We start from the raw sequence: 15,736 nt of genomic DNA, 5'->3' as shown, positions 1-15,736 counted from the left end.
ATACCCTTCATGATTTTGTAGACCTCAATCAGGTTCCCCCTCAATCTCCTTTTTTCTAATGAAAACAATCCTAACCTACTCAGCCTCTCTTCATAGCTAGCACCTTCCATACCAGGTGATATCCTCATAAACCTTCTCTGCACCCTCTCCAAAGCGTCCACATCTTTTTGGTAATGTGGCAACCAGAACTGTACACACTATTCTAAATGGAGCCGAACCAAAGTCTTGTACAATGTTAGCAAAACCTGCCAGCTCTTATACTCAATACCCCATCCGAAGGCAAGGATACCATATGCCTTCCTGACCACTCTATCCACCTGTACCTTTAGGGTACAATGGATCTGAACTCCCAGATCTCTCTGCTCATCAACTTTTCCCAAGGCTCTTCTGTTTACAGTATAGTTCGGTCTAGAATTAGACCTTCCAAAGATCTAATTTGCCCGGGTTGAATTCCATCTGCCCAATTCTCCAGTTTATCTATATTCTCCTGTATTCTTTGATAATCCCCTATGCTTTCTGCTACTCCACCAATCTTTGTGTCATCTGCAAACTTATGATGAGACTACCAATGCCCTCTTCCAGATCATTTATGAATATCACAAACAACAGTGATGCCAGCACTGATCCATGAGGAACACCACTGGTCACCTTTCTCCATTTTGAGAAACGCCCTTCAACTACTACTCTGTCTCCTGTTGCTCAGCCAGTTCTTTATCCACCTAGCTAGAACACCTTGCACACCATGTGACTACACTGATTTGTAGCTAAAAATGCAAAGGACTTGCTGGAGGTCAAGTCCTTGTCTGACAATCTAACAGACTGGTGGTGATTCAACTCACTAAATCTAGTGATGTGGTGGTGGTGGCGGCTTTTTATTTTTCTCAATATAAGGACATTTAGTACATTTCAGGATAGGTCATCCAACAGTAATGGACTATAGACTTTTACCCATTATCTCCTATGAGGCCTATCCTGATAAATTCACATGGGAATGAAACTAAGAACTGCGTTCCAGTAACACATGACATGACCCAACATCTTCCAAAGTGCTCCATAGCCAAAGTACATTTAGAATGGTGACAAGCAGAGAGGCTGCCATTCAGCGCTCACATATGTGCCATCTCTGTGCAAGGTCAATTCAGGTAGGCAAGTCACTTTTAAAAATGCAGTCATTGCTATAATGTAAGGAAAAACGCAGGCATTCACTTAAAAGTACAGGCAGTCCCTGAGTTGCAAAGTGTTCCGTTCTGGAAAGCTGGAGCACATTTTGGGACAGTGGAAAGCAGCCATTCCAAATACAGGAAATGTTTATTTGTCAGATCTTTAAATTTTAGAATCATGTATGGGATCGTGTTCGTTAGCCTGATGTTCAGAAATTGTGGATCCCCTGTAGGGATGAATCATTTGATAAAAACAGACAAACTGAAAATTTTAACTATACTGCAGGTAGGTTTATCTAACAGCCTCTTTACAACAATTCACAACACACTCAAAAAACTATCAAACATAAAAATACATTTCCTGCAAATTACAGGACATTGAGAATATAGTAAGTGTGCACAATGTTTTGAAAATGCACTGTTCTAATAAACTGACTTATCAAGAACATTGACCTGGAAGTAGAAAAGGTTAGAACTGCCTTAAACTGACAGCCCTCCTTCTACCATCACATGACATCATTCTAGTTTGCTGAAAGTTTCAATCAGGGTGATAGAACGTTAATGGAAATTGATATCCTGTGTAAAAATTGGGAGAAACCAGCTCCTAAGGGCAAGGAACACAACTGTTAGCCACATCGATTTGTAATTGCTAGTGCAGCAAAAGGCCTTTTATCCAAGAGTGCCACCAAGGGAGCATGAAAGTATTTCATTTCCCGAGGAAATAGTCCTCGTTGGGATGAGCACAAGCTTCAGCAAAAAGAAAACTAAACATTTGTTCAAACCTGTTCTCAATATGAACTTTTTAAAAATTATTGCCAACCCAATTTTGATCTATATATTTGGCAATTGTTTTAGAACGTTCAAGTAAAATTATTTACAGAAGTGCAAGTTTCTTTAATGTCTCAGAGTCTTCCCTTCCATGTATTATGTGATTCATGACAACCTAGAACAGTAAAACGTAAGTTTATGTGCTGTATTTTTGGCAATGATAAAGTCAGATGAAAAGGAACCTCTGATGTATTTGAATAGATAAACCCACACAACTTGTCAAATCCCACCTTAATACATCATATTTATAAAATTTCCAATGGATAGATCCTGTATAGGAATCTACATTTTCACGGTATTGTTAAGCAACATCTACAAACACGATTGATCTGTCCACTGTTACTGGTCTTGTCACGAAGTTCTTCTTGAAAAAAAAAATTTGTATGTAGGAAGCCACCTTGATGATCACACACTTAGTAATCCTCTTGGTGCTACTGAAAGAATCTGATAATTTTCCCTGGGTGGAGGGGAAGTGGTAGTGGTTGTTGGATGGGGGCGGGGGTGGAGGTTTAGGGATTGGAGACCAGGAATTTTTCAAACCAACTTAGAGTCGAGAAACAATTTTCAAGCATTTTCCGTCGGACGGTTAAATAAATTGGTGCCGTTAATGAATCTTTTTGGAATTTTCAGTATCAAAGGTGGTCTGTCTGAAGAGTTTTTAGGAAGGGTTCTACTTGGTGAAGAACAATGTTGCTCATATTCTCGTTCTTCCCCTTTGGAATTCTGATGACTGTCAGTATCAGTCACTGGATTGACATCTTCTTGTTCAAGGTAAGTCTCTTCATGTGGATTTGGTGGACTATGATCAGAATCTGGGGAGACTCTGCACACATCCAAAGAGTCTGTGTTTGTGCGATTCAAGAAAATGTTTGGAGTTGTGTCGGGAGATTCCATTGTCCTGAGAACATGTTTCTCGTCAAGTTCAAAACTGTTACCTGTGAGAAGGTTAGTAGTTGTGACGGAAGTGCTATTGCCATCTTCCATACTTGAAACAATCACGTCACTATCACTTTCAATGGTTATGACAAGGGGTGAATGATGTTCGGTATCAGTCTGCTCGCTGCTCCTTTCCCTTTTCTGTTTCTTTTTGTGTTTCTTTTTCCTCTTATGGTGCCGACTTGCATCTGTTACCTTTCCCTCGTACACTATTTCCACACTTGCGCTTCTTTTTTTCTCCTTATGTTTTTTGATCTTTGATTCACTGCCTAGTGTACTCTCAAGTAACACTGAACTACTCTTCGAGTTACTGCTACACTGTGAAAGAGGGCCAGGGGAGCTACCCTCCTGTCTGGGCAGCATATGAATTTCTGATGATAAATTAGCAACTTGCAAACTTGCATTTTTCATCTCTTTGCTGGAGAAACTTTCCAAATAATGAGTCTTATATTTCCGTTTGCCCCCAGGTTTCTCTTGCCTAATCTTATCGGTCCTACCAGACATGGTTCTAGATCGGGTACTAGATGGGCTTCTTGATCGATAACTTCCGTATTGGTAATAGATATCGTCTCTATGGCTACTTGGACTCCTGAAACTTGTACTTTCGGAACTGGATCGAATTCTATAATCTGAACATGGTGACCCTCTCCTGTGATGAGTTCTGGTTCGAGTTGCAGATTCATAGCCATCATTCCTTCTACTGTGATAACTATATCTTTCCCACTGATAGGAGAAAGCCCTGTTTCTTTCCTGGTATTCCCTCATATAGCTGTATGTCCTCTCCCGACTTCTGGACCTCTGTCTGTCTCTCGGAGCAGGATAACCTCTGCTCCAAGAACGTGACCTGGCTCTATGCCTGTAAACAACACAGTCACTGTTCTGTGACCTCGTCCGACTTCTGGTGAACGACGCCCTCTCTCGGTTCCTTGATCGCCTTCTATCTTGAGTTTGATGAGCACGGGGCTCTCTGCTACCTGATCTGGCCCTCTCTTTTCTATTCCAGTCTTTAGCTCGATGTTCACTTCTACTGTAAGAGTAAGTCACCATGGTTCTATCCCTGGTGCTTGGTTGCTCGGGCCTCCGAAGATCATGCTTATCTCTACTAAGTGATCGCATTCTGGATCTATCCTTTGAACTGCCTCGAACTCTGCTCAATGTCCTTTCTCTGTGCCTGCTCGAACGTGATGCACTGCCCCTAGAATGGGAACTCTTCTTACGACTGTGGTGCTTATCTCTTTTTGATTTGTTGCTCTTTTTGTGTTTCAACTTCTTTCTTTTCAATCGCTCCCTGGATATGGATGATCTAGTTGATGATGATCTAGTTGACGAAGACAAACTGCTGGTGCTGTGGAATCGTATATGTACAGGTTGTTCAGCAACCTCAGTGCTTGTGGCTTGAATGGAAGCATCAGAGTCTGAACTTAGCTCAATTAGTTCAGGAGTTCTTTCAGCTAAAGGCTTTACGTAACCAACTATTAGGCAGTCATCGATGGAACGGACTGACCCCTCTTCATTTGTGCCTGGATCAGTTTTAATTGATGCTGTAAGCAATGAAGATCCAGGCTGTGGTGGTGTCTCTTCAGAAACAATAAACGTTTCACCAGGTGAGGAGTTAGCTGACTCCACTGTCTCTGTCACTGAATAAGAAGGGCCCGGTGTTTCATCATCCCATGTCGCCTGACTTAAGCCAAGTGCTAACTCTGAAGGATTGGGAGTGGGTCTATCTTCTTCCTGAGCCTGAGCAGTGTCAGGGGAGATTGTGATTACAGACAAATCAGAGTCACTTTCTTCCTCATAGGATGGAGCTGGACAGTCATAGTTAGCCCTCTGATCATACGATTCCATGTTGAATGGTGCCCGTGCAAAGCTTATGAATTCATGCAAGAAATGATCTGTGCGGCTGAGTAAAAAAGGCCGGAGTTCTTCCTGAAATGCCTCGCTTTCCATGTCATATCGAACAATGTTAGACATGATGATGTGTTGCACAATATTGACAACAGAGCCATGGGAGCCAAACAAGACACAGAGCTCCCGTTTTAACCATGGCATTAACCGGTGAAGACAGGCTGCATTGCGCCGGAAAAATTCGGCAGAAATATCTCGATACCGACCTCCATCCTGGACATTCCTTACCCTCAAGCCCGATCGGTACAACTCCCGTCTAAAACGGATCATCTCTTGTTCTTGGACCTGGCGTGTGGATCTTCCCTCAGACTGTGCTCGTCTCCGGGCACTCATTCGCTGCATCATTCGACGCAAGCTGTGTCCCTGATACATCCGGGGCTGCCTTCCAAATCCTTCAAATACCACTCCGTTGTCAGGCAATTCAGGAAGAACAGGGGACCTTCGAGGTTGGCGGGTGCTGCGACGTTCGCGCGTCAGCGTTGTTCGGTATCTAAACCTCTGCCCACCTGGACTGGCAAATGAGCCATTCTCTGTTGCCTTCAGTACATACTCCTGAAAATCATTTTCAGTCCGCACACTGTGGAAAATTGAGTTAAAAGGTTGTTTGCACAGGGGACATTCAGCTTTATTTCGTGACCATTCCTGAATGCAGCGGAAGCAGAATTTGTGAAAGCAGCGATCAATGTAGGACATGTTGTCAAATCTGTCTAGACAGATGGGGCATTTTGCATCAGGTGACGCATCAGCCCTGACTCCATGTGGAATCTTGCTGCTTTCAGGATCTGGTGAAAACTGGTTCTCCATCTTCAAATCTTCGGTAGCAGATGCCATAATCTGAAACCAAAAGTAAAAATTCCAATGAAGAATTTCTAAATGGATATAGAAACAAAAGGCTGAGAACAGATCTCATTTTTCCAGTAAAATCCGGTTAAATTATCCATGTCTGGTACAGACAGGCTGGAAGTCAGGTCCCAGGTCTCTGCCACTCTATAGCTAGAAGTCTTAAGAGAGGGACCTGGCCTTGTTCCCCAATTCACTCTCCCACTGTTACGTATCTAAACCCAAGATACTGTGGAGATAAACAACTTAGTTTGTTAGGAACTACAAGTACAAACATAAGCACAACCACTTTTTATCCTACTTCATTTTTAAAAAAATTGAATAAGATCTGGATTAAAATATATAGCCAGCGATGACATATTGCCTTGGCTTTGAACAGCTAATTTTGGGCACCATCTGGATAACACTTTGGCAGATTGAATTTGTCAAATATACCATGTAAGATGCTACTATCTACAGCACAGAATGATTCAGGAGAATATCACTGTTATAAGAATGATCTAAAGGTTGACATCAGAACTGAAGTTACACACATCAGGAATAGTTGAAAAGGCTTGTATAGTTTTTAGTGAATGAGTTTGACACGGTACTCGCGTAGATGATTCCATTTGTGGAAGATTCCACAGCAAGGAATAATCAATATAAGATTAATAAACTATTGACTATTAGGAGTAACTTATTTACCCATAGACTAATGAAATGCAAAACTTGTCACTGACAGAGGTGGAGGCAATTTGCATATATAATTAAGGGAAGATTGATATATATTAGGAGGAAAGAAACAGAAGGAAATGCTAATAGGATGAGATGGAGATGAAAATGAAAAGAAGCTTGTGTTAAACTTAGGATCATTTGGGCCAACAGTTCTGTGCTGACAAATTTTGAAATAATCTAGGATTAGAAAGTTTGATCCAAAAACAGTATAGAAATTTTAAAAATCTGATCTTTTCAACAGAAATTTGCTGTTAATTAATTACTCATCTTTTACATTGTGTATCTGTTTTATATTCTGCATAATTCAAGGTAACTTGGATGATCTGAAACTCTCCAGATTAAATAATAACCTAGTCACTCAATATTTTTATAGACAGATCTTTTCTTTAAGGTGACTCTCCAGCTTGCATTATCAGGTACTGACAACTGCTCAATTTATAGATTAGATTCCCTACAGTGTGGAAATAGGCCCTTCGGCCCAACAAGTCCACACCGACCCTCCGAACAGAAACCCACCCAGCCCCATTCCCCTACATTTACCCCTGACTAATGCACCTGACACTACGGGCAATTTAGCATGGCTAATTCACCTAACCTCCCACATCTTTGGATTGTGGGAGGAAACCAGAGAACCGGAGGAAACTCACACAGACACGGGTTGAGGCTGAAACTAGATTTTACAGTTTTGTCAGTGTTGCTTAAAAGCACTTCCCAAACTTATGACTTCTAATGGCAGAAGATGCATGGCAGCACTACCACCCACACATTTTCCCACAAATCTCACACCATTCGGACTTGGAAGCATATTACTCTTCTTTCAGCATTACTGGCTCAAAATCCTGGAAAATCCTGCTTAACAGCATCCTTGGAGTATGGACATGCAGGGACAGCAGGGATAAGAAAGCAGCACTACAACCTTCAAGGCAAACAGAGAATGGACAATAAATACTGGTATTGCCAGTGATATCAACATCCCAACAATTGTGTATAAAAATGCAACAGATATGGAGATGCAATTATATTTATTTTGCCAATACAGATTGATGCAGAAAGTAAAACTGCAACATGGACTTTAATCCATTCAATGCCACTTGGAATAACCAACACTGTCACTTCAATATCACACAAAATAGCTCAGTATCCTATAAAATTAGGAAACATTTTAAATCCACTCTTCTTTAAATAAAGAAGTGCGTTTAACGCAAACACAGAAAGATTGTATGTTCTAGTTTGGTCACAACAGCCCAGAAGTCAAACCAGTAGCATTTTCATTCTCTCTTCATTACATTCAAAGTTTCTAAAGCAGTTGAAAGCAGACTATTCCAACATCCAAGTTATCTTATTATGAACTGTGACACCACCATAGTCAGTTGAATCTCAGATGGCGACGGGAGGTGGAAGACCTGGAAAATGTGCATTGAGAACAACCTAGCTCAATGCCGGCAAAACCAAGGAACTCATTATTGACTTTTGGAGGGATGTTATTCATGCCCCCCCTACACATTAATAGCACAGAGGTGGAACAAGTGTAGAGTGTCAAGCTTTTGGAAGTGGTCATCCACAACAAGCTTTCTTGGACTCTTCATCTGGACGCACTGGTTACAAAGGCCCAACAACGTCTCTTCTTCCTCAGGCAGCTGAGGAAATTTGGCATGACGGTGAATACCTTTGCCAATTTTTATAGGAGTGCCATCAAGGACATTCTATCTGGATGTATCACTACCTGGTATAGTAACTGTACCATTCAAGATCAGAGATGGTTACAGTGAGTGGTAACCTTGGCCTGGACAATCACAAAGACCAACCTCCCATCTATAGAATCCATCTACCAGGCCCGCTGTCAAGGAAAGGCTGCCAGCATTCTCAAAGATCCATCCCACCCTGGTAATGCTTTTCTACAACGTCTACCATCGGGGAGAAAGTACAGAAGCCTGAACACACGCACCAGCCAGTTTTGTAACAGTTTCTACCCTACTGTTGTTAGAATACTGAATGGACTCAAATTCTTAACATTTGCCTGTACCTGTGTTTTTGTTTTTGCCGCTGTTTACCTATTACTTACTTATCTATGCTAGTTAACTATGTGATCTGCCTGTATCGCTTGCAAGACAAAGCTTTTCACTGTGCCTCGGTACATGGGACAATAAAATAAATTCAATTCAATTCAACTGTAGAAGAGCTGTCCCATCATCTTGTCAGGGCCTTCCTTCTATCTCCCAGTACCATCTTTTAGTATCACCAATAAGTTGACCAACAATGAATAGTAGGACTCGATCTCAATACATGCACCACTGCCAAGCTCGGACAACTGGATTTAAAATTTGAATAGCTGGAAGTCCAGGTGTTCTGGTAATATTGGTATTGTGATAAATTCAATTAGTACATCCTATGACAAAACTCTTATTTATATCGTACCTACACCATAGGAAAATTCTCAGTGTGCTTTCTCTTTCAAGGTTTGCTTCCAGTGTGGAAATCATAATTTACCTTTGCCTACTTTTAATGTTTATAAGCTTCAATAATTTATAAAAAGTCGCAAAGAAACAATCTTGTGATTTATTCAATTACCCAGCGAGTGATAAGAATGTAGAACTCTCAACCACAGGGTTGGTAGAGGCAACTAGCGAGATGTATCTAAGGGGAAGCTAGAGAAATGAATAAGTGAGAAAAATAAAAGAGGAATGTACTGATGGGGTGAAATCTAGTAGAGTGGCAGATTGCATCTGGATCATAAACATCAGGTCAGACCAGTTGGACTAACTGTCTACATTCATTCCTTTCATCCTTACAATCGTGTAGAATCTTTCAGCTCAGAAGCCAAAGTAGTTGGTTGTCACATTTTTAGTCCTCTCCAACTTACAGCAGCACAGGAACAAATAAGCTAAATGGTATTTTAAGTCCTCCATTCCAATTGTTTTTCCTCTCTTCTCTCCTCCTACCCTCCCAATGCCCCCTTAAACATTTCTATTTAAACAGAGCTAATTCCTCACAACTCACTGTTTCTAGCAATCAGTTAAATGGGGCGGCATGGTGGCTCAGTGGTTAGCACCGCTGCCTCATAGCACCAGGGACCCGGATTCGATTCCAGCTTTGGGCGACTGTCTGCTCGTTCTCCTCATGTATGCGTGGGTGTCTACCGGGTGCTCCGGTTTCCTCCCACAGTCCAAAGATGATCAGATGAATTGGCCATGTGAAACTGCCCACTGTGTTAGGTGCATTAGTCAGAGGGAAATGGTCTGGGTGGGTTACTCTTCAGAGGGTTGGAGTGGACTTGTTGAGCCAAAGGGCCTGTTTCCACACTGTAGGGAATCTAACCTAATCACAGGACAGAATCAGTTAAGATGTAAGCACTGTATGCATACTAAGTAACAAAGAATGCAAAGGCAGGTGTTGCGTTGCCAAAACGTTAAAACTGGCATCCAAAAACAAGGCTAAAAATGCTTTTGACATAAAGCACCGACGTTTAAATGTGTTTATGATATGGTGCTGGATCTTTCCTATAGAAGTGTTGACTGCTCACTGATTCATCAGGAATACAATTGTTCTACACAAGAGGTTTGTTTGGAAATATTGAACTAATTTAGTGTGAAACATGACAGCGATTGCTAGTATAAGAACTCAACAACAGAAATATTTTAGTGTGACAGATCAAATCTTTGAACTCTAGAATTTCATTTCTGCCCAAGATTACCACATTCAGCTGTTCACTAAGAAAGGATAGAGTGTGTTTATTTTAGTTTCATACATTTTTTGCTTAATACATTTTAAAGATATTTAAGTTTCTGGTCGATAATGTTATCAGTGAAAGACTTCGAGAAGTTTACCTGATGTGCAGTGAACTTTCAATGAGAAACATTTCCCTTCTAGAAACAGTGCCTGAATTTAAAAATCGTGGACATCTGTCTCTCCATTTTTCATTCAGGATTCTCATTCAATCAATGAGTGCATGGGCACAATCCTCCTCAAAATCAAAATCTTGATGCAGAATAGTAACACATCTGCTCTAGTGCAGGACAGAGCTGGCCAAAGGACAAACAGAAATCCACAGATACATAGTGCCGTCACAATATCAATAAAAGGGAACTGCATTCACTCCATTAGTATGAGGAAGGTTTAAGTCATCTCATCATTAGAACATTTCAACAACCAGCAAGATCTAGCCTGGCTGGCAGTGAGAAGGCTGAAAATGTGTTGCTGGAAAAGCGCAGCAGGTCAGGCAGCATCCAGGGAACAGGAGAATCGACGTTTCGGGCATAAGCCCTTCTTCAGGAATACCCGAAACGTTGATTCTCCTGTTCCCTGGATGCTGCCTGACCTGCTGCGCTTTTCCAGCAACACATTTTCAGCTCTGATCTCCAGCATCTGCAGACCTCACTTTCTCCTGGCAGTGAGAAGGGTATTGCCCATCAGATCCTTAATGCACACCAAGTCTCTGTTCATTACCAAATGTCCTGAAAACTGCTGTGATGGTGAGGAGGCTGCCATAAATCTCCTTCTGGAAGGTGCCTTTGCAATCAAGGTCTGAAGAGAGATGCAGTAGTTTTTGTCAAGTTTCACCTCGGGCAGCCCTGTGATGCAGATCTCTGTGATCTACGGGCTGGTTTCCAAGACAAACACTGATTGCACCTGGAGGGCCAACTTGGTGACAGACACTCAAAACCTGTTGGTCTTCCAGTGCAAAGAGTTGATGGAGAGCTGCAGACTGGAACATTCCAAGGTCCAGGACTACGTGCTGAGGGATGCACTAAAGCTTGGGCAGCTGCTGTCAAGGCACTGACCACAGTCTTTCTGCCAAAACAGAATGACGGGAGGATCTATTAAGTTTCAAGATATGTTTACAGCCTTAATGGGTATGTAAATAGTTTCCTCTCATGATTAGAAAATACCTTTTTGTTGCAACTGGATTGAAACTTTGAGGAATGTCAAAATACTTGTTGTATTTAGTTAAAGATAACTTATGAATAAAGTATATTTTTTAAACAGGTGTGTGGATGCTGATATCAGTTAGTATTTTCTCATGTTTCAGAAGCTCCTATTGACAGGCATAGACACTGCATGCAGAATTCTAGTGACCTAATGATATTATTGCTAGACTATTAAACTAGAAACTCAGTTAATGTTCTGGTGACATGGATTCAAATCCCGCTACAGCAGATGGTGGAATTTGAATTCAACATCAAAAAAAGAAATCCGGAATTAAGAATGTACTGACGACCATGAAACCATTGCTGATCACCTTAAAAAACTCATCAGGCTCACTAATGTCCTTCACAGAAGGAAATCTACTATCCTCACCTGGTTTGTCTACATGTGATTCCAGACACCATCAATGCGATTGACTCTGAATTGCTATTTTGAGATGGCCCAGCAAGCCACTCAATTCAAAGGTAGCTAGAAATGAGCAATAAATGCTAGCCATCCAGCAATGCCAACATCCCACAAGTGAAATACAAAATGTGTAGTTTACTTAATGTTGTCTCAAATGTAACTTCAAACTACATTGAGGTACTGCCTTTATTCGCACTTGCCATCCTTGTAACATCTCTGTGAGATTGTCAATTTAGATAATGTGAGTTCACTAACCTAGAGCTTTGTCCAGACATATTTCATACAAAGTCTTTTATGTCATCAAAAGCAGATTTCAGAGCTGAAAGGACAGTTTGTTCAGTGAATTCATCAGATCAGTTTTAATATTTTCTTGTGAACATCTAGTTAGCTTTACATTGCAGTAAAAGTGGATTTCCAGCTGAAACTGAGGGAAAAACTGGTGCAAAGTAATTTAACACTTTTGCAAACTTCCTAACACATGAACAGGGAGACTAATTTGCCCTCTGAGGCTGGTCTATCCCTCATGATGTGGAGGCGTTGGTTTTGGACTGGGGTGGACAAAGACAGAGGTCACAACACCAGGTTATAGTTCAACAGGTTTATTTGCAATCACAAGCTTTCAGAATGCTGCTCCTTCAGCAGATAACTTCATCTGACAAAGGAGACATGATTTGGAGATGCCGGTGTTGGACTGGGGTGTACAAAGTTAAAAATCACACAACACCAGGTTATAAGAGAAAGTGAGGATTACAGATGCTGGAGATCAGAGCTGAAAAATGTGTTGCTGGAAAAGCGCAGCAGGTCAGGCAGCATCCAAGGAGCAGGAGAATCGACATTTCGGGCACAAGCCAAGCCCGAAACGTCGATTCTCCTGCTCCTTGGATGCTGCCTGACCTGCTGCGCTTTTCCAGCAACACATTTTTCAACACTAGGTTATAGTCCAACAGGTTTAATTGTAAGCACACTAGCTTTCAGAGCATCGCTCCTTCATCAGGTGGTAGTGGAGGGCTCAATCCTAACACATAGAACTTATAGCAAAAATTTACAGTGTGATGTAACTGAAATTATACATTGAAAGATTGATTGTCTGTTAAGCCTTTCATCTGTTAGAATACCGTGATAATTTCACTTCTTTCATGTGTAAGTCACATTTTTTTTTTAAAATGTTGCATTCTTGGGTTAGCTGTTAACAATGGTGATAGCTAGACAATATGTTGAAGGCGTTGGCCCCCTGTGTTCTCTGTCTATGCCATGATGTTTAGATTGATTCTAATCTAAAAAAAGTGAGATAACGGAGTTTTACATGAATTCATGCAGTTTTTGAGCAAAGTACATTGTAACCCTGCAAGTACAAATTCACCCCACAAAATATATGTGCGCATGTGGGTCTTAGTCTGTCTGTGTGTGTGTGTGTCTGGGTTGGGGGTTGAGAGTGTGAGAAAATGTATGTGTGTGTGTGTGTGTGTAGTGAGTGCAGAGTGTCTTAGGTCTGTGAGGGGGTACAATGTGTGTCTGGTTGTCTGTGTGCACATCTGTGTATATGTGTGTATGTGTGTACAGGAGTGCCTGTGTCTGTGTAGGAATATCTGTGTGTGTGTATAGTGAAATGGTGGTCACTTGTATTGTGACATGAACCCAAGGTCCTGGTTGAGACCCTCCCTATGGGTGCCGAACTTAGCTATCAGCCTCTGCTCAGCCACTTTTCATTGCTGCCTGTCCCGAAGTCCGTCTTGGAGGATGGTCACCCGAAGGTCCAAGGTCGAATGTCCTGGACCACTGAAGTGTTTCCCAACTGGGAGGGAACCCTCTTGTCTGTTGATTGTTGCGCGGTGCCCATTCATCCAATTTTTGTAGCCTTTGCTCGGTTTCCCCAATGAGGATGCCCGGAGGCATGGTACATGGTACATTTTAGCTATGAAAAGAGGCTGGATAGGTTTGGATTGTTTGCTTTGGAGACAAAAAGGCAGAAGGGGCATCTGATTGATGTATATAAGATTGTGTATAATGTATAATTTCAGTTACATCACACTGTAAATTTTTGCTATAAATTCTGTGTGTTAGGATTGAGCCCTCCACTACCACCTGAAGGAGCGACGTGCCGAAAGCTAGTGTGCTTCCAATTAAACCTGTTGGACTATAACCTGGTGGTGTGTGATTTTTAACTCTGACAAAGGAGCAACACTCCAAAGCTCCAAATAAATCTAAACGGTTGTTCCTCATCCACCCTCAGGTCAACCACCTGATGAAGGAGCAGCGCTCCAAAAGCTAGTGCTTCCAATTAAACCTGCTGGACTATAACCTGGTGTTGTGTGACTTCTGATTTTATACCACATCAATAAGATGATGGCAAAACCCCAATCAGCTACCTAGGTTCTGCCTCTTAAACCCTTGACTCTTCCAGCACCAATCTATCATGGTCACAGGTGTATACAAGAATTATGCTTTGAGGGAGAGGATTCCACACTTCCACCACCCTTTGTGCAACAGTTATTTCCAGAATTGTCTGGCTCTTCAATTTCAGGATTGAACCACAACCTCCCCATAACGCAAGGGGGTACCAGCCTCCTGAAATGAAAACAGGAATTACTGGAAAAACTCAGCAGGTCTGGCAGCATCCGTGGAGAGAAGTCAGTGCTAACGTTTCGGGGTCCAGTGACCCTTCCTCTCAGAGCTGAATGCCACTGGCTCAGGTTCCCGTTTAAAAGTCTCTGGCCTCGAATTGTTTTGTTTTTGCTGCCTGTCATCTCGCAGATCCACAAATTGTTCCACAGGTTGCTCATTCTGGTGACCGATCGAGATGCTAACCTTGGGCCTGCGCTTGGCCCCAGCATTTAGGCAGTTACCCCTCCCAGGATCTCTTACCTGCTGCGGCCGCACACTCCTCTATCTTCCACACACTTCACTCGAATTATACAGTATTTTAACTGCGATTATTCTCTTCCTTTTTCTTTAAATGCTACAGCATCCCATTCCCCCCTTCGTCTCCTCTTCCTCCTGGATCCGACCGCGAACATTTGCTCGGTTTATTCCCACGTAGGCCCTCCCACCCCGCCCCACTCCCTAGCCCTCAGGCTGAGTCCGGGCGACAAGCCCCTGCCTGTGAGGGGGTGACACCATCACACAAGCGCAGTGAGTGACGGCGTCGCACTGGCCGCCGGGACGTCGGAGGACCCACAACTTTCCTCCGCCTCCGCCGCTAACCGTCACGCGTTGGCCGCCGGGACGTCGGAGGACCCACAACTTTCCGCCGCTAACCGTCACGCGTTGGCCGCCGGGACGTCGGAGGACCCACAACTTTCCGCCGCGAACCGTCACGCGTTGGCCGCCGGGACGTCGGAGGACCCACAACTTCCGTCCGCCTCCGCCGGGACGCTGGAGGACCCTCTCCCTGGCCCTGGGAGGACCGACTGAGAGCGCGTGTAAAGCCGTCTCCGCCGGTGGGCCCCACAGAGTGATACTGAGACCTTTCGTTTTGATGATTTAGGGGTATCTCATCCATTGGGATTTACAGCATCAACCCTTGTGGTAGGAGGAGGGCTATTTCAGACCTCAATTTAAAAAAGAACAGAAAGTGATGGAGAAACCCAGCAGGTCTGGCATCCTCTGTGAAGAGAGGGAAAGACAGAGTAAACTTCTCCAGTCCGACCTGAGTCTCCCTTTGAGCGCTATGTTTTGGTTTGCATTGTAAACCTTTTCGGCTTTGTTTATATTTGTGACTGCAGCTTCCAGTGATCGGCCCAGTCAGGTTGCCATAGTGAAGGGCCATGATGCGTGTGAGTAAGCGAACACTGGACTGGATTTATTCTGTTGTGAGTATCAACTGTGAACTGCAGGGAGGGGGATTGTGGCCACATCTGGTTGAGCAGAGCCCCGGATGCTCCGGGGCAATTCTGGAAAACTGGCACCTTCGCCCAGTGAACTGGGGCATTGGGTTAAGTAAATCGTCGTAGTCCTGTCGAACCGAAATGCTGTTTTCTCACTGGAGAGAGAGAGACACACACACACAACTGGTGATGGTTTAACAT

At 42.9% G+C, this 15,736-nt stretch overlaps 1 protein-coding gene across 2 annotated transcripts in view; it reads right to left on the bottom strand.

Annotated features, from left to right (window-relative positions):
* The window catches only part of LOC122562955 (antiviral innate immune response receptor RIG-I-like), a 95,783-nt gene extending 80,948 nt beyond the window's left edge, over positions 1 to 14,835 (bottom strand). Inside the window, exons 1-2 of one of the 2 annotated variants that reach the window (XM_043716260.1) lie at positions 14,574 to 14,830; positions 1,430 to 5,663 (exon numbers count right to left, since the gene is read on the bottom strand). In XM_043716260.1, the coding sequence (XP_043572195.1) occupies positions 2,553 to 5,660 (3,108 nt within the window). In that variant the 5' untranslated portion in view covers positions 5,661 to 5,663; positions 14,574 to 14,830 and the 3' untranslated portion in view covers positions 1,430 to 2,552. Of the gene's footprint in view, positions 1 to 1,429; positions 5,664 to 14,573 lie in introns of those variants that run through there. The other variant, XM_043716266.1, reaches the window with a different exon arrangement.
* Positions 14,836 to 15,736: the final 901 nt, after the last annotated feature.

This window comes from Chiloscyllium plagiosum, chromosome 2 (genome assembly GCF_004010195.1).
Source record: "Chiloscyllium plagiosum isolate BGI_BamShark_2017 chromosome 2, ASM401019v2, whole genome shotgun sequence".
Classification (NCBI taxonomy): domain Eukaryota; kingdom Metazoa; phylum Chordata; class Chondrichthyes; order Orectolobiformes; family Hemiscylliidae; genus Chiloscyllium; species Chiloscyllium plagiosum.
This window is presented reverse-complemented; position numbering and strand designations above follow the sequence as displayed.